We start from the raw sequence: 20,517 nt of genomic DNA on the forward strand, positions 1-20,517 counted from the left end.
TTAGTTTTTGTTTTAAGGTCAATAAGTAGCTGTCTTATATATTTTGGTGCTCCTTGGTTTGGTGCATATATATTAAGGATTGTTATGTCTTCTTGATTCAACTTCCCCTTAATCATTATGAAATGACCATTTTTGTCTCTGAGTACTTTTTCTGTCTTGTAGTCAGCATTATTAGATATGAGTATTGCTACACCTGCTTTTTTTTGGGTGTTGTTTGCTTGGAGTATTGTTTTCCAGCCTTTCACTTTGAATTTGTTTTTATCCTTGTTGCTTAGATGTGTTTCTTGTAGGCAGCATATAGTTGGATTTTCTTTTTTAATCCATTCTGCTACTCTGTGTCTTTTTATTGGTAAGTTTAATCCATTTACATTTAGTGTAATTATTGACACTTGTGGGTTCCCTACTGCCATTTTATAAATTGCTTTCTGTTAGTTTTGTATCTTGTTTGATTCTTCTCTTTTGTTTTTCTATCATTTGTTTTTGTTTGTTTGTGTTCCATACTTCTTTCCTCTGTTCCTACCTTTTTAAAGTCAAGTGTTTTTGTGGTGGTTTTTTCAAGGGTGGTTACCATTAAGTAATGAAAAGGGTACCTACCATATTCATTGTAGTACCCTATCTTATGAGTATTTCTGCAGTTCATCGTCCTTTGCTACTGTTAATCTTCATCCTCTCCCCCCCCTTTTTTTTCTTTTGTTGTCACAGTTTAAGTTTGGTTTTATTGTGTTCTTGGTAGAGCTGTTATTTGTGGTTTTGTTTTCTTTTGTTCTTTGAATCTGGTTGGAAAACCCCCTTTAGTATTTCCTGGAGTGGGGCTTTCTGCTGATAAATTCTCTCATCTTTTCTGTATTTGTGAATGTTTTTATATCTCCTTCGTACTTGAAGGATAGCTTTGATGGGTATAGTATTCTTGGCTGAAAGTTCCTCTCTTTCAGGGCTTTAAATATTGGGGTCCACTCTCTTCTAGCTTGTAGAGTTTCTGCTGAGAAATCTGATGATAATCTAATAGGCCTTCCTTTATATGTTGTACTCTTCTTTTCCCTGGCTGCCTTGAGAATTTTTTCTTTGTCATTGGTTTGTGTCATCTTTATTATGATGTGCCTTGGAGTGGGTTTGTTGGGGTTAAGAAAACTCGGTGTTCTGTTTGCTTCTTGAATTTGAGGCTTTAGTTCTTTCCACAGGCTTGGGAAGTTCTCGTCTATTATTTGTTTGAGTATATTCTCCATTCCATTTTCTTTCTCTTCTCCCTCTGATATACCTATTATTCTTATGTTATTCTTTCTGATGGAGTCAGACAATACCTGTAGGGCTTTCTCGTTTTTTATTATTTTTGAGTCTCTTTCTTCTTCTCTCTGTTGTGCCTCAAGTTGCTTCTCTTCTATTTCACTAATCCTATCTTCTATCTGGGCTGTTCTGTTAGCTAAGCTTGTTACCTCGTTTTTCAGCTCATGAATTGAGTTTTTCATTTCTGTTTGATTTGTTTTTATAGTTTCAATTTCCTTGGTAATATATTCTTTGTGTTCGTTGAGTTGTTTTCTGATCTCCCTAAATTGCCTTTCTGTGTTTTCTTGTATATCTCTGAGTATTTTTAAGATTTCTATTTTAAATTCTCTGTCATTTAGCTCCAAGGCTTCCAATATGTTAAGTCTTTTCTCCATAGATTTTTCCACATCTATTTGTGTTACCTCTCTATCTTTTGTATCCATAATATTCGATTTCCTCTTTCTTATTGGCACCTGAGGGTGGTCTTGTTGATAGCACTAATTAGAATTAATAAAGAGTAAAAAGTAAAAAAAAAAAAAAAAAAAAAAAGGTAAAACACCCCACAAAAAAAAAGTAATAATTTATTATTTCCCCCTTTTTTCTTTCTTCTCCTTCCTTCCTCTCCCCTCCTCAGGGAAATATCGTGATGACCTGTGAATTATATTATGCTAAATGGGACAAAAACTGCCTATAATGGAGGGCTTGATTTGGGGTGAAGAGTTCAAGGGGCAAAAAAAGGGAGTAGGGACCTACTAAATGCAAAAAAAAAAAAAAAAAAAAAAAAAAAAAAAAAAAAAAAGAAGAAAATCTTAGACAAGCATAAGATGATTTACTTGTAAGTGATGGTTGACTAAGAGATATAATGAGAGGGATAAGAGGGAACCAGAAAAAAGGAGAAAAAAAAAGAATAATAAAGAAGAAAAAAATTAAAAATAATAAGTAAAAATCTGTTGTATTAAGTGGAGCGAAGACTAAATACAATGGAGACCTTGGGTTGGGAGGAATGCTAGTGAGTTAAAAAGCAACGTAAAAAGTACCCAAAATGCCACAAAAATAAACAAACAAACAAAAAAAACAAAAACAAAAGTGAAAAAGAAAAAAAAAAACCCCAAAAAACTTGAGTCTCAAATTAAATAATTTGTTCGTGATTGAGGATTAAATGGGAGGAAAAGTAAAACGAGAAAAGAAGAAATGAATAGAAAGGAAAAAATAAGAAAAAGAGAAAAACGAAGGAAGAAAAACAAGGAAGAGAAAGAAAACAAAATAAAGCAAAACAAAAAAAAAGAAAAGAGGAGAGAGTGAGAGTTAAGTGTTTTGGAGTGTAACCTTAAAGGAGAGTGAGGATGAAGAAAAGAAATAAAATGTAACACTCATGGGTAGTGTAGTTCAAGAAAAGGGAAGCATAAGATGGGCAGAGAATAAAAGGACCGAGGTGGAGGAAATAGAAATAATAATAATAAAGGCAATAAGATAGAAGAAACAAACAACAACAACAAAAAAATTAGTGGATCAAGTTGTAATGTCTGTGGAGTTTTCTTGATTTTGAGAGGTTAACTTCTTCCTTTTCCTTTTCTCTCCCTCTTCCTGGTCGGTGACTCTGTACCCCAGGCTCTGCCCCTGTGTCATGCTTAGGTAGGGATTTGCAGTTGATGGGATTCTATGGCAATGTCACATAATTGGCTTTAGTCTTGCTGGTAGTCAAGGCTTGTTGGCGTTTGCAGGGTCCAACAATGAGAGAGTTTGCTTTCTTGGAGTCTCTCTCCTAGTCCCCCCTTCCTGAATTAGCAGCCTGGTGATCCAGCTATGAGGCTGCCACTGCTTCTGCCTGAGGAGTAAGAGGCTCAAAGAGCTAGGAAATCCCCACTCTATCCCCACTAAGCGCAAGGCTTTGGTAAAGGCTCTGGCAGTCAGAGCCTCCAGCGTAATCAGGCGGGGGTGGGAGTCAATTGTTGTCAAGGTGACTGTTCAGCGCCTATCATTCAGTTGGACCACTCAACCCAGGCTTTCCACACTTTGTAGCCTGTTTTGGCTGGGAAGAAGAGGCACTAGTCTCTGCTTGCGACTAGTGTAGTATAGATCTTATTATCTGCCAAGTCCCTCTTGTTAGCGTTTATCCCTGAATATGGAGGCTCTGTCAATCAGAAGTTGCCCCCGCCCCTTTAGCGAGAGGCACTAAAAAATATCACGCCTCTTGTCTTGAATCGCTGAACTGAGAGAGGTCTTATCAATTAGAGCCCTGTGGGTGCGCAGATTTCGTGGGTTAAGCTAATTTCAGTGATTGGGTCCGCAGCTGTGCTCCCGAAGGTATTTCAGGCTGCCCGCACGCCCCTGCCCCAACACTTGATTGTTAGCTTGAATGGCTGGGTGAGGTGCCCCGCCCACGGAGAGAATCTCCCAAGTAGGAAAGACCACCCTGGCGCCTCTCCCGCTCGCCCCGCCACTGGTGGCTGGGGCGCACCGGGCGCAGGATAATGGGGCATCCTGGGTGTGCGGGCCAGTAGGGCGCTCTGGGTGCGTGGGACGCCCAGGGCACGCGCGCGAATGGGGTGCTCCGGGCACCGGTGGCTGGGGACTCTCACTCGCAGTGCGCGGGCCGCTGGGGATGCTAGCGGTGCTCACTCTGCGACCGGACCTCGGCACCAGGCGCGCGCCGGCGGCTGCTCGCAGCGCTTAGGCTGCCGCTCCCTGAGTGTGGGCCGACTCATTACACGTGCACTCCCTCCGCGGCTTGAATGAACGTCCCTGCGGTAGTTAGCTTCCTCCACACCCTCGTCTCTCAGATTCAAGTGATAACTGTCCTTTCGCTTTCAGTTTGTGTGGAACTCCGGAATGCTCCGAGGATAAATTTTTCTGTTTCTAGTTGATAAATTTGTTGAGATTTTGGGGAGATCTGTCGGACGCGCTGCTCACGGCGCCATTTCCGTGACGTCACTCCTGTCTTTTTTTCTTGCTTCTTAAAAACATCAGCCAGAGAAGCATGAACCTGTGGCTTTGACATGTCCTGGCCACTAGTGAAAAGGGGCGTCTCTGTGCTGGACCGTCCTCTGAGGGTCCCGTGCTGTGGAAACTGGAAGGGGACATTCCAGTGTGGGAAGAGCTCAGGCGCCGGGTCTGAGTTACGGACCCAACAGGACATTAAGTGGGAGCTTCCCCTTCCTGTTCCCACAGTTCCATTTCAGTAAAGATGTGTTTGTTAGAGTCAAAGCCACCTTTTAGGCTGAGCAGTGGGGTTATAGAGGGATTTCCGGTCATTGTGGAGGTGGATTCTGTTCCGGGGTGTTTCAAACTGTCCTTAACGGTCACAGCGACTCCATCTGGTTTGCTCTGGTGCCTGTCACTTTTCTGTGCACCAGGTGCCTTCCCTGCGGGAGTGTCGTGTGTGTGAGAGTGAGGAACGTGCCTCCTGACCACTGCTGAGTGTCTGGCCTCTAGAACATTGCCCGTGCTCAGTGCATGATATCCGAACTGTGTAGGGCAGGGGTCCCCAAACTACGGCCCACGGGCCACATGCGGCCCCTGAGGCCATTTATCCGCCCCCGCCGCACTTTCGGAAGGGGCACTTCTTTCATTGGTAGTCAGTGAGAGGAGCATAGTTCCCATTGAAATACTGGTCAGTTTGTTGATTTAAATTTACTTGTTCTTTATTTTAAATATTGTATTCCCGTTTTGTTTTTTTACTTTAAAATAAGATATGTGCAGTGTGCATAGGGATTTGTTCATATTTGTTTTTATAGTCTGGCCCTCCAACGGTCTGAGGGACAGTGAACTGGCCCCCTGTGTAAAAAGTTTGGGGGCCTCTGGTATAGGGGATGGGATCAGCTCAGGGACCTACCCCTCCACTGTTTCCTCCTTTTCTTTCTCGCCATCCTCCTGTGTGTCTACAAGTCGAGTGGTGTGGGGACACCTTGTTGCCGAGCAAGAAGAGGCTGTATAGATTCACGATTATTGAACTTTGAAGACTTTTTCTGTTTCCCACTGTGAGGACCTGTCCTCAGGTCAATGGGAGATGCTGGAAACATGTTTAGGAGGGACTTGCCTTAACCCAAGTCTCCCCAAAAGGCTGCATGACATTAGGAGGTCTTGCAGTGTGAATTTCCGTGTGCGGGGCAGCATACTACCAGATGAATGTTTGCAGGTTGGATCTGCTCCCAGAACGAAACCAATTAGTCTCCGCTCAGCAGGGAGCAGGGTTTCTGTTTTTTCCTGCCCATGTCCCACGTCCCACCTCCAAACAAGGTTTTCAGAATGCTGTGGAATTAAAGGTGAAAGCCCTCTTCTATGTTGGCTTTGATTTATAAGGATGAGTTCAGCAGACTTATGTCTTGAGGTATTTTCCCTTTTGATTGATTGCGAAGTGTAGGTGGAGTCTGAGTGCAGCACAAGAACCATTAGGAGGCAGGGGGGCAGAGGACAATCAAATGCACCCCTGAGTTTGATTTCTAAAATACATAATTCCAAAGAGAGGATCACTCATGAGCCAGCCGACTTCAGTTTGAGAGTAGGAGTGTAATGAAATACCTACAGGAGGAAGACAGGGCTGCCAGCCTGGGAGAGCCAACCCTGTGGGCCAGATGGGCAGCTGCCCTCTGGGCAAGGACAGTGTGATGCCCTCCTGATCCAGCTTATGCTGTTTCACTTCCCCGGGGGGTCATCTCAGATGCTGGTTGTCACCTGCCACCATGTAGGAGTCCAAGTACCTGTCAGGTGCATACAGGGTGACACCCTCACCTGGCCAGCCGTGTGTCCTCTCCATGTGCTGATCTCTTCCCCTTCAAACACCATACCCATTGGTGACTCAACTTTCCTTTCCTTTTTCTTTCTCTGCTGCAGACCATAAAACCATGGGCAACGCAGAAAGTCAAAATGTAGAGCACGAGTTTTATGGAGAAAAGCATGCCAGCCTGGGGCGCAAGCACACATCCCGCTCGCTGCGCCTGTCACACAAGGCACGGCGCACCCGGCACTCGTCCTCGGGGAAGGCGATCCCCAGGAGCTCCGAAGTGAGCACGCGCTCCAGCAGCACCCCCAGCATCCCACAGTCCCTGGCAGAGAATGGCCTGGAGCCCTTCTCCCAGGAAGGTGCCCTCGAGGACTTCGGGAGCCCCATCTGGGTGGACCGAGTGGATATGGGCCTGAGACCCGTGTCGTACACTGACTCTGTCGCGCCCAGCGTGGACAGCAGCATCGTGCTCACAGCGGCCTCTGTGCAGAGCATGCCTGACTCGGAGGAGAGCCGGCTCTATGGGGACGATGCTTCCTATCTGGCCGAGGGAGACGGGCGGCAGCATCCCTATGCACGCACTGGGCCCACGTTCCCAGAGACGGCCGGGTTTAAGAAGAAACGCTCCAAGTCTGCAGACATCTGGCGAGAGGACAGCCTGGAATTCTCACTGTCTGATCTGAGCCAAGAACATTTAACAAGCAACGAGGAAATCTTGGGGTCCGCCGAGGAGAAAGACTGCGAGGAGGCCCCAGGGATGGAAACCCGGGTGGGGCCACGGCCCCTCAGCGACTGTCAGCGTGCCAATTCCCTGAGTGACCTGTATGCTCAGAAAAGCCCTGGAGCGATGGCCAATGGGGGGCCCAGGAGCAAATGCGCAGGCTATTGTCGGGATTTGGTGTCTGACATCCCCCGTCTTGCCAACCACAGGACGCCACCAGCTGCTGCCGAAGAGGCTCTTCCCTACAGTAACTATAATACCCTCCCCTGTAGGAAGTCTCACTGTCTTTCCGAAGGTGCCACCAACCCACAGCTTAGCCATAGCAACAGCATGCAAGGCAGAAGAGCGAAAACGACTCAGGTAAAGTGACAAATCTGTTCCAGTCTCTCAGAGGCGGTACGTGACTTCAGGTGCATGGTGTTGCTTTTGTGAGGTCTTGTCTTTGAGGCGGGCTTTCCCTGGTTGCTGCTGCTTGAGGATTCGCTTTCTCTGCTTTGCCTATTTTCCCCATTCTGTGCTTAAGGGGTGGGGACTAAGGAAAGAGTGGGTGCAGGGGCGGAGGCTAATACCACAGGAGTGGCATAAAGCTGGCAAGTTCATTCATATTGTAAAACTGCCTCTCCGACTCAGATTTTCATCTTGTTTGTCCTAAGCTTCCTAGTGAGGTGGTCCTGTCTGTCGGTGAACAGGTGGGCCAGGGCGGGGCTGTGGACTCTCCGGAGCTTTCTTCTTGGGCACAGCAGGTGGGATGAGGGTAGTTGGAAGGAAGCAAGCTTGTTGGAGGCTGTGTCTTGGATTCAGGGCGGGCTCCGGTCATCTGTCAGCCTCTCTTGGCAGTTGGCAGGCTCCCTGCCTTCCAGGAGCCTTTTCAATTTCCTGTCCTTTGCGATGCGGGCCAGCCCTGTCTCTGGAGAGAGGGGTAACGGAAGGAATAACACAGGCAAGTTCCAGTTCCCGCTTGGCGGCGGCCAGCTCGTTGTTTGACCTTGGGCAGACCCTAATGTGTAGTTGCTCTTCTGGAAAAGGAGGAGGGGTGAAGATGTTCCACTTGTCTGGTCCAGATCTGGGGCACGAGAGGAGGGTGGGTGTGAAGACAGTTTTCAAAGATTTAAGTAGTATCTTCCTGATGAAAGGAGGACCGGGCACCTTAAGTGATGATGATAATTAACACGAGAATAGCAACACGTGAGGTCCCTCTGAGTGCCTTGGTCCTTTGCTGTCCCCTGTGGCAGAGTGTGGGCAGTGCTGGCTTGTGCCCCTGGTTGGCAGGGTGGTGCTTTTGATCAGAAAGCTGGGCCCAGGCTGGGCCCATTTGCCTCAAAAGGAGGGTCTGGCACCAGGATGACCAGTGACCACACTGAGGTTGGTGGGAGAGTGGCAGGCACACTCTAATCTCAGTCCAGGGCAAGTTGGACATTTCAAGGTGAAGTCCTCCCGTGACTGTGACGGGGGCTGGGGGGAGGGCGGTTGCTGGTGGAGAAGCTGGGGAGGGGGTGAGAGAGAGAACATGGGCATTAAGTAGATTGTCGGGGTCCTTCTTGGTTTTGTTTTTAATTTTCAGAATCTCAAGTTTCTAGTTTTATTTTGGAATTTTAAATGCTCCTGTTCAAGAGATTTGGGGATGTAGGTTTTTTTTTCCTTTTTTTTTTAACCACTGTCGATACATTTATTAGAATAATCAACATTTATTGTACATCCCTTCAGCTTTATATTGGTTAAAGGAGTCCGTATGACCTTTCCCCCTTCTTTTTAAAAAAATCAAACTGTGATAAAAGGACACAGAGTGTTTCCCATCTTCACTGTTTGCACGGTTGTGCCGTAACCACCACCTTGCCTCTTCACACACCTTCATCCTGTAGATCTGGGACTCCGTCCCCACTCAAGCTGAACACCCATTTCTCCCTCCTCCCACCCCTGGCGCCCACCGTCCCACTGGCTGTCTCTGTGGGCTTGACTGGCTGCGGGCCCTCATCTGAGTGGAATCATGTAGGATTTGTCCTTTTGTGTCTGGCTTACTTCACGGAGCACAATGTCCTCAAGGTTCATCCATGTTTAGCAGGTGCCAATTCCCTTACTTTTTAAAGGCTGAACACTATTTCATTGTATAAAGGGATCACATTTATTTTTTTTAACTCCTTCATCTGTTGATAGGCAAGTTTGAGGGTGGTGTCCAAGCCAGGCACCCTGGCTGCACCTCTTCTGGGTGACCTGAATTTTTTTACTTTGTCAAATGGGGATAATAATAAGGCTTTTTGAGAAAACCAAATGAAATGACATGGGCAGCCCAGTGCCTGGTCCTCAGGAAGCAGCGAGGAAGGGGAAGTGTGTTGGTTGTAGTAATGTTGATTTTTAGTCATGGCTGTGAACAGGCCGGCTCTGCTCTGAGAAGCCGAGTGTGAAGCTGGTTGCAGATGAACCACCCGAGATCTCAGCCCTCTCTTCTCCAAAGTGTGGTTGTAGTGATGGAAATTACTGAGTGACCCCGGCGGTCCCTTTGCTCTCTCTTTGTGGGCTGCTCCTGCATGTTCAGTGTAACAGGTCGGAGACAGGTGAGATCAGTGACCTAGAAGTCAGCTGGGAAAGGCACTGTGGGCTCTGTCCTGAGGACACTGCCAGACTGGCTTTGCAGGACTGATTCAAAGAGACCGCATTCAGAGCAGGGCAGCCTGATGGAGATGGTGGGGAGGGAGCCTTCCCTGAGGCCATGGCCTTTAGGGGCAGTGCTGAGTGAGCACTCAGTCACTGCAGATCTGAGAGGGGCACCAGGCTACATTCTGCTTCCCTCTCTCCATGGCTCCCACATGGGGGACAGCTGGACTTCTGCCGCCCCCTGTCCCCTGCTTCCTGCTCATAGGGTGTGAGCCCTTGGTCAGGGCGCCCGGAGTGGGGCAGAGCGGTTCTCCCCTTCAGAGGCAGGACCACTGAGAGCACTCGTGGGCAACTGTCAGATGGAATTTCTATTCCTTGGCTTGTCATTTTCTCAAACTTAATATACGAAGGTGAGATCATCTGAGTGTGGCATTTCCTAAAGCCACTGCTTAGGCATCTTAATGGAACGCAAAGTGCTGTGGCCTAGGAGTACTGAGGCTACGCGTCCTGGCTCACTCCTCCCTGACCTTGGGCAGGTCGCCCCGTTTGTGTGCACTGCAAGTCCTTCTCCGCCTGGATGAGTGACACCAGCCTCCAACGAGGCCACTAGGGGGACCGAGTGGGACACGAGCGTGGAAACCTTTTGTGGAAAATGAATGAAAGTCTTTTTTTTTTCCATGTCAACTTGATGTGTTGAGTGAGGATCTTTAATGAGTTGAAACAAACCCCAGAATTTTGCAAAACATGATCCACCCACCCACACTTTCTCATCTGAGCTTGGCGTGTTCTCCCAATGCAATTTCTTGAGAGCCCAGTGTGTTCTCAACACAGGAGGCAGTGGGTGTGCAAGCTTCCTTGGAGAGAATTCTCACTCTGTTGTTTTTGTTGGTAAAAGGTTCTGACTCTTGGGACTTCCTCAGCACGCTCTGGTCACGGGTGCTGAGGCTTCTTTCTCAGCCTTGGCGAAGCGTCCCTGGCAGACAATGTGGCCCAAAAGCTTGGCCTCTTCAGGGGAGGAAGTGGGTTTACCGAGAGTAGGGAATGAGGTCTCACAACTGCACTGGAGTCCAGGTCTCAGACTCACAGACCAGGGTTCCTTTTCCAGAAGCCCACCCCCCACACAGCTCTTCCTTCTGAGGAACACACAGGTGTTACTAGCCCACGTGTTCTCGGATTTTCAAATCAAAACCCTCAGTTTTGAAACAAAGAAGGGTTGTTGGCTGCAGAGGAAGTAGCAACCACCCGCTCCTGTGGCCCCAAGCAGTGGTCGCTCTGTGGGGTGAGCGCGGCAGCTTTGGAGGGGCCGTGTCTGTGCTTCTTCCTAGGATAAGCAAGGATCAGAGCTGGGGTGTCAGCCAGATAAAGGGTGTGGCATCATCAGGAAAGGAATCTGAGTTCCTAGAACAGTTCTGTTAATTTTTAAAAAATTCCTTCTGTTTTACAACTTAGCTGAAATGGCTCAGGACTAAGTGTTTTCCCTGAGCTGAAAATCGACATCAGTGTTTAAAAGATTTCTAGCCTTTGGTCACAGATTGCCTTGAGAATCAGATTAGAGATTTGGGTGTTTTCTTGAGAAAAATACCTGGATCACCCCCCCCCCCTATAATTTCAGTGGCTTCATAGGTCCCACAAAATCCATCTACAGGCTTGTGGTTCAGAACCTGAGGCTGATCCTTCAGGAAACAGAATGTTCTTGTACGAAACCCATTCACAAAACCTCCATCTTCGTCCCTCCCCCTTGTCTCCTGTTTCCTGCTTCCCTTCTGCATCCCTCCTGATCTTTTCATTTCCTGGCATGTGAGTTAAGCAGTGAGATATTTATTTTGAGAACAAGCCCATCCATTTTCAATAAGAGTATCTACCTCTTTGCCAAGATCTTTCTTTGGGGAGCAGGCAGCTGAGAAGATAGTGGATGGATGGTGCGTATCAACCCTTCTCAGACCCCTTTAGACTCTTCAAAGGCGGACCCCAAAGGTCTTCTGTTCATGGGAGTGATACCTCCAAATATTTATTATCATGTGAGAAATGGAAACAGATAAGTAAAAAATTCTTGTTAATTCACTTGAAAATAACAGCAATGAACCAGTTACAGGATCATGCAATTATTTAAAAATCATTGTTATCACTCTTATTTTTTGAGAGAGAAAGGGAGAGAGAGGGACAGAGAGACAGGAAGGGAGAGAGAGAGAGATGAGAAGCATCAACTCGTAGTTGCGACACTTGAGTTGTTCATAGATTGCTTCTCATATGTGCCTTGACTGGGGGCTCCAGCCGAGCCAGCGATCCCTTACTCAAGCCAACAGCCTTTGACTTCAAGTCAGCAATCTTGGGCTCCAAGACAGCAAGTGACTTTTGGGATCATGTCGATGATCCCATGCTCAAGCTGGTGACTGAGCACTCAAGCCGGTGAGTCTATAGTCAAGCTGGATTAGCCCGTGCTCAAGCCAGTGACCTCAGGTGTCTTGAACCTGGGACCTCAGTATCCCATGTTGAAGCTCTGTCCAATGTGCCACCACCGCTCATGCAAAAAAATCATTTATTCTTTTTTCTTTTTTTTGTATTTTTCTGAAGTGAGAAGTGGGGAGGCAGAGACAGACTCCCGCATGCGCCCAACCAGGATCCACCCGCCATGCCCACTAGGGGGCGATGCTCTGCCCATCTGAACCATTGCTCTTGCAACTGGAGCCATTCTGGCACCCAAGGCAGAGGCCATGGAGCCATCTTCAGTGCTCGGGGCAACTTTGCTCCAATGGAGCCTTGGCTGCGGGAGGGGAAGAGAGAGATAGAGAGCAAGGAGAAGGGGAAGGGTGGAGAAGCAGATGGGCGCTTCTCCTTTGTGCCCTGACCGGGAATTGAACCCAGGACTTCCACACACCGAGCTGATTCTCTACCACTGAGTCAGCTGGCCAGGGCCAAAAATCATTATCTTTTAAAATAAATATTTGTGAAAAGAGGGGCATTGCTTTATATTTTGCAAATTTCTACACTTGCTGGCTTAACAGAAGACCCAGGTCTCCTATTTCCTCTGCACCCTTGTGAGATGTGCTGAGACATTTGGGGGCAACAGGAGGAGGGCCTGAGGGACCCCCAGATGTTAAGGACAGTTGGTGTCCAGGAGGACGGGAGGATGAATCTGTAAACTTTAGAAGTAAGAGTTTGATGACAGTGGGCATTTGGGCAGAGAGAAGAGAAGGCCTTGCCATGATGGGAGACCGACACAGTGACATTCCCAGCAAACCAGCAGTGGCAGTGAGGTCACAGGGCCCCGTCCTTACTGATTTGCAGTGGAGAAAATCACCGTTGTCCTAGTTGACTATAGTGTTTTGTGGATATGAAAATAATGAAAAGAGACTTTATAAGCTCCTACCAGCCTTTGTTTGCCTGTTTTCCCTCATGAGACCTTGTTTTTCTCCAAGTTCCTCCAAAATGATCAGTGTTTCTTCCACGCTGGTGCAGAAGTGGGTCAGGCGATGCCTTCCCTTTTTGGGCTCTGATGTAAATGAGTCTGAAGGTGTAAATTGTGGTAATTACAGTTAACATTTCAACAGGTACCATGTGCTCGGCACAGTTATGGTTTACACTCAGTCTCACAGCATCTTAAAGTATTTTAAAGAGTAGATGCTGCTTTTATCCGCATTATATAGATGAGGAAACAGATTGGTTCAGGGTAGCCTGCCTGGAACTGATAGTTGCTGCACTGAGATTACCAAGGGAGAGTATCTTGAGAGTGCCCTGGTGTGTCAAGGAGAGAACTTTGGGACCCACAGACTGTGTTCATGTGTGTGCAGGTCTGCGGGAAGGGTTCCTTACACTTCAGGGTAACAAGATGGGGAACCAGAGGAAGAATATTTCAGAATTCAACAGGGTGGAGGTTGTTTTAACTCGGGGCTTCTGCAGGTCAGAATTTCCTTCCTATATACTTGGAATGTAGTGACCGCTCTCCTGCACTGTTTAGCTTCTCTGTCCAGGTGCCTTAAAGCAGGGCCGGATCTACTGGGGGAATGAAACCAAGGAGACAACAAAACAGTTACTAACTGCATTCAGATTATAACTACATGTGGCCAGATGGTCTTACTGGTTTTTAAATTGTCCCAGGGCCCTTGAACTTCGTGGCTAATTGCCTTTTTGTTTTTTTAAAGTAAGTTTTTTTTAAAAATTTTTTAAAATTTTATTTATTCACTTTTAGAGAGGAGAGAGAGAGGGAGGGAGAGAGACAGAAAGGGAGAGAGAGGAGAGAGAGACAGAGAGAAGGGGGGAGGAGCTGGAAGCATCAACTCCCATATGTGCCTTGACCAGGCAAGCCCAGGGTTTCGAACCGGTGATCTCAGCATTTCCAGGTTGAGGCTTTATCCACTGCGCCACCACAGGTCAGGCAGCTAATTGCCTTTTAAAACTGTGTTCACCTATCATTAAAACAAAAAACCTGTCTTTCAGAGTATAGTTGATCCTTAAAATTTTTAAATTTATTTATTGATTTTTAGAGAGAGAAGTGGGGGAGGGAAAGTAGGGTTGGGGGGAGGGGGGGGGGGGAGAGAGAGAGAGAGAGAGAGAGAGAGAGAGAGAGAGAGAGAGAGAGAGAAACATCAATCTGTTGGGCCCTGACTGGGGATTGAACCTGTAACCTTGGTGTATTGGGATGACATGCTAACCAACTGAGCTACCCCAGCCAGGGCTATAGTTGACTCTTGAACATACCAGAGAAGTTGGGGGGCCACACCCTGCTCAGTTAAAAATACATGCATAACTTTGACTCCTGAAACTTAACTGCTGATCACCTACTGTTGAATGATGCCTCACCAATTACATAACCTTGATCAACACATACTTTGTAAGTCATGTGTACATCTACTGCAAGTTTACAATAAAGCAAACAAGAGGAAATGTTATTAACAAAATCATAAGGAAGAGAAAATACAGTTCTAGTATTCATTGGGGAAAAAATAATCAGTGTATCAGTGGGCCCACACAGTTCAAACCGGTGTTGTTCCAGGGTCGCCTCTATTTGCAAGACCCCTGTAAAAACCACGTCAGCCTTGACACAATGTGTCATTAGCCCACATTCCTGCCAGATGACTGTCCAGGTTTCAAGGCAGTGACACAGGCTGTGAGTTTGCGTCTCCCCCTCTCCATTTGAGTTCCGGAGCCCATGGAAGCCCTTGGTGCCCAGCTAAAATGCCGGAGGAAGCTGGCCCAGCAGCTGCTGAATGTATGGGGCTCCAGCTGGCCACTTGTGCGTGTCACAGGAAAGCGCACACGTTTGTGCTGGGGCTGTGCCAATGGCCTGGAAACTGGCGAGTGTGCAGAAAACCCGGCTGGGAGGATGTGCTCTGGCAGAGCAGGGCGAGGAGCCTCTGTACCCCGTGAATGTTGTGGATAATTGGAAGTCTCTCCAGTGGAGTGCTTCCAACATGCAGGGTTTATTTTGAGCGGTTTTCAGGAAATTGAAAAACATCGTTGGGTGTTATTTTTATTTAGTGAGGGCCTTGCCCCTTTCCTTGATCCTCTCTGACTTTACAGTTCAGATTCAGCATTTGGTTCGATGTTCTAGGACCAATCAGATGCTAAGATGTCTAACTAGATAAGAAGAGACATCCCTTGCAGTTGCTACAGAGATGGCTGAGGCTCCGTGGTACTCTTCCTTGGTGGTGGTCTTCTGGATTCCTTGCTGCTGGGAAGAATGGGGGAGGTTCTCAGGGGCTTCCGAGTGTGGGGAGGATCCGTTTCTCAGGTGTGATGTGCCTTTGAGGCTGAGGTGGGTCGGGGGAGGAGCCTTTGGAAAGATGAGCACCAGGAGTGTTTGCATCACGCGAATGCTGCCTTTCTTCTGAGCTTTTGGAACCTACAGCAGAGCAGTATGCATTCTGGCATCTGAGAATGATGGGCATTTGGGATGCAGCCTCGGAGCGGTGGCTGATGTCTTTCAGAGTGTGACCCAAGAGCCTCTTCCTTAGAGTCTGCTGTGGGTTTGTGGTACAGAATCGGAGACTTGTAAACTGGCCATTCTGTGAGGCACTTAGACATCTGGGTAGAATGGCCCTGCTGTGGGTGGTTCTCTTCCACACTGACATGGGAGATAGCTGGAATGGGGACCTTGGAGCCCTCACTGACCGTCCAGGTGCTGAGTAGTGCCTCTGGCTGGCAAGTCATCATTTCCCACGACGCTAGAGCACTGGCTTCTGGGTATTTTGGACACCCCAAGCTTTATGACCAAATAGGGGTTGGGTCTTGGCAGCCAGCAATTCTTTCCCAACAGGCTGGGTGACATATCAGTGGGAAGATGTGTACCACGGAGCCTGCTTAGCCACTTGTGGTGACAGGGTGGAGTTGGCTTGGATCTCAGATGGAGAGAGTTTGGTTCCATGGGGCTGTGTGCTCCCAAGGTGCCAAGCTCTGCTGGGGCCAGCAGGCCTCTCTCCGGGAGGGATCGTGTTTTTCCTTAGTGTCATGACCCTCCCACCATCGAGTACATGCAGCTGGGGCTGCTGAGAGGTTACGGCGTCAGGTGGTATGAGCAGATGTTCAGGTCTGACGAGGAGGTGAGTGTCTCTCCAGGTCTGAGTTCTCAGATGCAGTGCAGACCTCTGGGCATTCTGGACAGGGGTGGACAGTTTGTGGGGATGTGCAGACTGTTAAGGGGCATGTCCTTTATGGTCTGCCTGTGTGGTCTCTGCTTGCTTCCCTCATCTTTGTTTACTGCTTCCCTCCCTACCACGTCCAGGTTTGAGATGAAGTCACTCAGCTTTGCTGGGACACCTGGGCACTGTGGCAGACAGAGGGGAAGATGTAAAGTTGACCATTTAGACAGAATCTGGTTGGATGCCACCTGCAGCTCAGCGATGGGTCCACCATGTAACAGTAGAAAAGGTCATTGGAGGCATGGGTTCCAGCCTGCAATCTGTCACCAACCAGGCTCATCAGTTTCTGAGCCCTGGCATTCCCGGCCATTAATCAAGGGGGTGGCTTCCCAAGGCTCCTTCCAATTCTAGAGCTCCGGGAAGTACAAGAGGCTGGGAGCTGATTCTCTACTTTGTCTTGAAGTCTTTCTCTTAGGGACTAGGGCAGTTACCCGTGTAGCCTGTCTTTCTTTACCTTACATCTGCGCTGTAGAGGGTTCAGAGCTGATTCTGTCTCTTCTCTCAGAGAACAGACTGAGCTGTATGACCACGCAACCAGAAGTTTGGGGAATTCACAATCTCTTCATGTCCCACTACTTATGGTTACTGTGAATACTCAAGGATGGTCAGATTTACTTCTTGTGTACGAAAAGGGAAGTGGAAAGGAGGACTGTGTTTTGATAACACTGTGCCCATTTGGTTCTGGGGGCTTCGTGACCATCTCGAGGTTCATGGGCAGAACACAGCAAAGCGATGAGACCAGCCTCACAGGGGTCTGCCTTTGAGCTCCACCCATTGTTTCTTTGTCCTGCTCAAGTATGTGCAAAACCACTGGAAATGTATTTGGTCCTTAGAAGCTTTCTTAACTACATCCTGTTACTATCTTCGCCTTGTTTTTCTTTTTCTTTTCGTTTTTAATAATAGTTTGAGAAAGAGGTGCCTATATGCCTCATACCAGTTAACCTTGAGCACCTGGCTGAGGTAGTATCTGCCAGGTTTTTCACTGCAAAGTTACACTTTTTCCACTGTTTGCATACTTTTTTTTTGAAGATGTACAGTGTGATGATTTAGCATACATACAAATTGTGAAATGATTACTAAAACCAAGTTAATTAACATACCCACCGCCCCACATAAGTAGTACCGTCTTTTTGGTGGTGAGAACACTGAGGATGTATCCTTTCTTAACAGATTTCAAGTATAAGTACTGTATTATTAACTGTAGTCACCACGCTGTACATGAAATCCTCAGAACTTAACTCATCCCATAGCTGGAAGCATGTCCCCTATGAGCAGCATCTCCCCACGTCCCCACCCCCAGCCTCCGGCAGCCACCTCTGCTCTCTCTGGTTCTGGGCGCTGGACAGTTTTAGATTCCACACGTGAGTGCGCCTGGCAGTCTGTGTCTACCTATATCTCTTCCTTGTTTTCCTGGGTGGCCATGCCCACCTTTTCGCTGCTCACTCACTATCCATTCATGATGGAGCTGAAGCCCATGGTCCCTACAGTGGAACTGACTGAGATGTGCAGAGGTATGGTCACAGCCCCTGTCTGGGCCTTGTGCTGGACAATATTTGTTGACTCTCGGCAGATTTGAGCCCAGGGCATTTGTTTCTATGGTGGCTGAGAATATCCTGGTAGTTTTTGTATTTTCAAACCATAATTAATCATACTAAAGATTCAAAAACTGGTGATGCCCCTGAACCATACCTAACTTTGCCATCTTAGTTCACTCATGTCCCCAGACTCTGCCTTTGAGAAAAGCCTAAAAGACTGTCTGGCTGTCCTGTCTGGAGCTGCTGTCATTATCCTGCCTTGATTACTGCCATTATTTAATTACTGTTTATGGAGATGCCTGTAGCACTTGTGAGCAATTAAGATTCTGAGTTAGGAGCAGACCGTCTGTGGCCCAGAAATGTTCAGCTTCAGAGCTGGGGCAGTACTTTGGAAGTTCCAAATGGGTTGAAACTGGGAATCGATACCCCCAGCATCTTGGCAGGTGCCCCAAGCTGTCACTTGGCCCAGGGGCAGTGAGTAGCTTGCTTGGGGCTCCTAGCATCCCGGCTTTGAAAGGGCGAGGTAATCGGAGAGCCTGCGTTGGAGCCAGGGGCCCCACAGACTTATTTTATTTAGCCCAGCGCGAGTGAGAGGCTGCTTGTTTTCAAGAGGCGAAGCTGGTCAGGGCACAAGGAGCGTTGCTTGCTCCTGGGATATGGGCCCTTGCTGGGTGAGTGGCCCGAGCTGCCCTTTTAGTCATCACACTATAAAAATAGTTTCCTAACCAGGCCCTTTATTTTTTAAAAATGGTATCAGCTGTCTATTTTATCCAGGCTGTATCCAGGTTACACACTGTAACCTCGACATCCAGAGCAGGTAGCTCAGTTCTGGAGGTAACGAGCCTACAGTTTCTGGAGCTCCAGGCAGGCGGATGGAGGTGGGGGCACTGAGCACTCTGCTGGTGGCTGGAGAATCTCAGGAACTGATTTGCGAGTTAGTTAAGTCAGATAAATGACAGGCTCTCCACAGTGTTCTTTGTTTTATATTTTTTGAGCATTTTAAATGGTTTGCATTGGGACAGGAGCGGCTTGCTGGTGTTCCCCGGCATTCTGTGGCAGGTTGGGTCTAGAGGTGGAGACAGCATCAGGCAGGAGCGCGTGGGACGCAAGTACTTTGTGGGTCATCTGCAGCTGCACAGCCCCTGGCCAGGCCCTCAGGAGCTCCTAGGTGACTTCTCTGTGTGATGCTTGTCTTCTTTTTCTCCCTTTCTCGGCTCCCCAGGATGTTAACGCAGGCGAGGGCAGCGAGTTTGCAGACAGCGGGATTGAAGGGGCCACTACCGACACGGACCTGCTGTCTAGGCGCTCCAATGCCACCCACTCCAGCTACTCGCCGCCCTCAGGCCGCGCGTTCGTGGGCAGCGACAGCGGCAGCAGCAGTACGGGGGATGCAGCACGCCAGGGCGTGTACGAGAACTTCCGCAGGGAGCTGGAGCTGAGCGCCGCCAACTGTGAGAGCCTGGAGGATGCGGGCTCAGCGCACAGTGACGAGCACTCGAGCGGCGCCCCAAGCTCGCCTGGCCGCTCTGACGTGTTGCGGGCGGCTGCGCGAGGCACAGTGCGCAAGGCGGGCGCGCTGGCTGTCAAGAACTTCCTGGTGCACAAGAAGAGCAGGAAGGTGGAGCCAGCTGCGCGCAGACGCTGGAAGCACTACTGGGCATCCCTGAAAGGTGAGCTGCATCCCCCCCCCCCCCCCCACCTTACGCTCCTGCGCCTGGAATTGTTGTGCGTGCCATCACACACCACGTGTTCCCTCCACCCCATTCCACTTTATCCCACTCCACGTGTGTGCTCTGTCCCACTCCAAGTGCGCCCCACCCCCCTTCCACATGTGCTTACTGCACCAGCACAGAGGATGGTCTTCAGACACTGGCAACTGAAGGCACAGGGCCACCTAGCACCTCATTGTCTTTCTTCACTGACACTCTGTGTTCCTGGATTAGTGACACCCCCCCCCCCCCCCCAAATCCCCTCTCCTTCTCCAGGCTGTTCTGTCTTCTTCATTTTCTCACAGTTCAGCTGGGGGAGCATTTCATGTCTAGTGCCCTCCTATGTACAACCGGGACTGTTGAGAGTTTGGGGAAGATACACTTAGAAAAAAAATCTTCTTTTAATCATTCTGGTTAGTCAAGTGCCTCCAGAATGACTGTTTGAGAGGGAAAATCATTAGCTTGAATCCTCTGGAACTGCCATGTTTTAGGTAAAAACACGATAGACATTGTTAATTTCATAGGGTTCAACCTCATGCTCCATGGAACATCGAAGCCATGGGGGAACGTCTAAGCTTGTGGGAACCGTCTCTGTTTTACTGTTACACTTTGAATACTTCTGTGTATTTGCACATATGTGTATCACTGTATTTGTATTAATTACCCTAATACTTTTATATGTTCTCTTTAATTATTTTACATACATTTCTGGATGTGTACATATATGTGTCTGTATTCTTGTGCGTGTCTGCATATGCCCAGTAGTCCAGAAATTGAATCATGTTGTGAGCTCTGTGTCTTAAAGAGAACAACATTCCTCAGGTCCCCTTGGACTTTCTGTCATAAGTTTTGAAGCAGGGTAGTATGTGATGGGATAGGTTAGGTGGGTTGGTAAGTGCAAAGGACAAGTACAGGATGAAGAAACCTGGGCTTACCTGGTGTGGTGCACACACTAGACCATGTGACATTGGACTTCACCAACTGGTTGGTGTGGGACTGCCAGTCCTGGAGGCACAGAACAGTGGAGAGCCCTGCACCCCGGGGGACGAGCAGGATTTGGGTGGGCCCTATTACTCCTGTGTCAGCTATTGCTATGATGCTTGGGAAAACAGGAAGGGAGCCTGTTAATTAGGTGATAGGTCTTGCTGCACATCACCGAGACCCACAGTCACAGTGTCTTAAGCAAGATAGAACTTTGTATCCCTCCCAGCTGCCGGAGTCAGAGCATCTATGGTTGGTGTGGTCCTCTTTCCTCTGAAGTCATCAGGGGCTCAGCTACTCCTAGAGTATTGTCTCTGTCTTCATGGTCAGGCTAGCTGACCAGCAGGTCCGCATTCCAGTGGGAACA

General features: G+C 48.2%; 1 protein-coding gene across 8 annotated transcripts in view; it reads left to right on the plus strand.

The window, feature by feature from the left end:
- The window catches only part of TIAM1 (TIAM Rac1 associated GEF 1), a 315,885-nt gene that overhangs the window by 199,301 nt on the left and 96,067 nt on the right, over positions 1-20,517 (plus strand). For 7 of the 8 annotated variants that reach the window (XM_066370374.1, XM_066370373.1, XM_066370370.1 and 4 more), the window contains 2 exons: positions 6,091-7,061; positions 18,683-19,130. In XM_066370374.1, coding sequence (XP_066226471.1) covers positions 6,102-7,061; positions 18,683-19,130 — 1,408 coding nt within the window. In that variant the 5' untranslated portion in view covers positions 6,091-6,101. Of the gene's footprint in view, positions 1-6,090; positions 7,062-15,719; positions 15,827-18,682; positions 19,131-20,517 lie in introns of those variants that run through there. The other variant, XM_066370377.1, reaches the window with a different exon arrangement.

Source organism: Saccopteryx leptura, chromosome 2 (assembly GCF_036850995.1).
Source record: "Saccopteryx leptura isolate mSacLep1 chromosome 2, mSacLep1_pri_phased_curated, whole genome shotgun sequence".
NCBI classification, from domain to species: domain Eukaryota; kingdom Metazoa; phylum Chordata; class Mammalia; order Chiroptera; family Emballonuridae; genus Saccopteryx; species Saccopteryx leptura.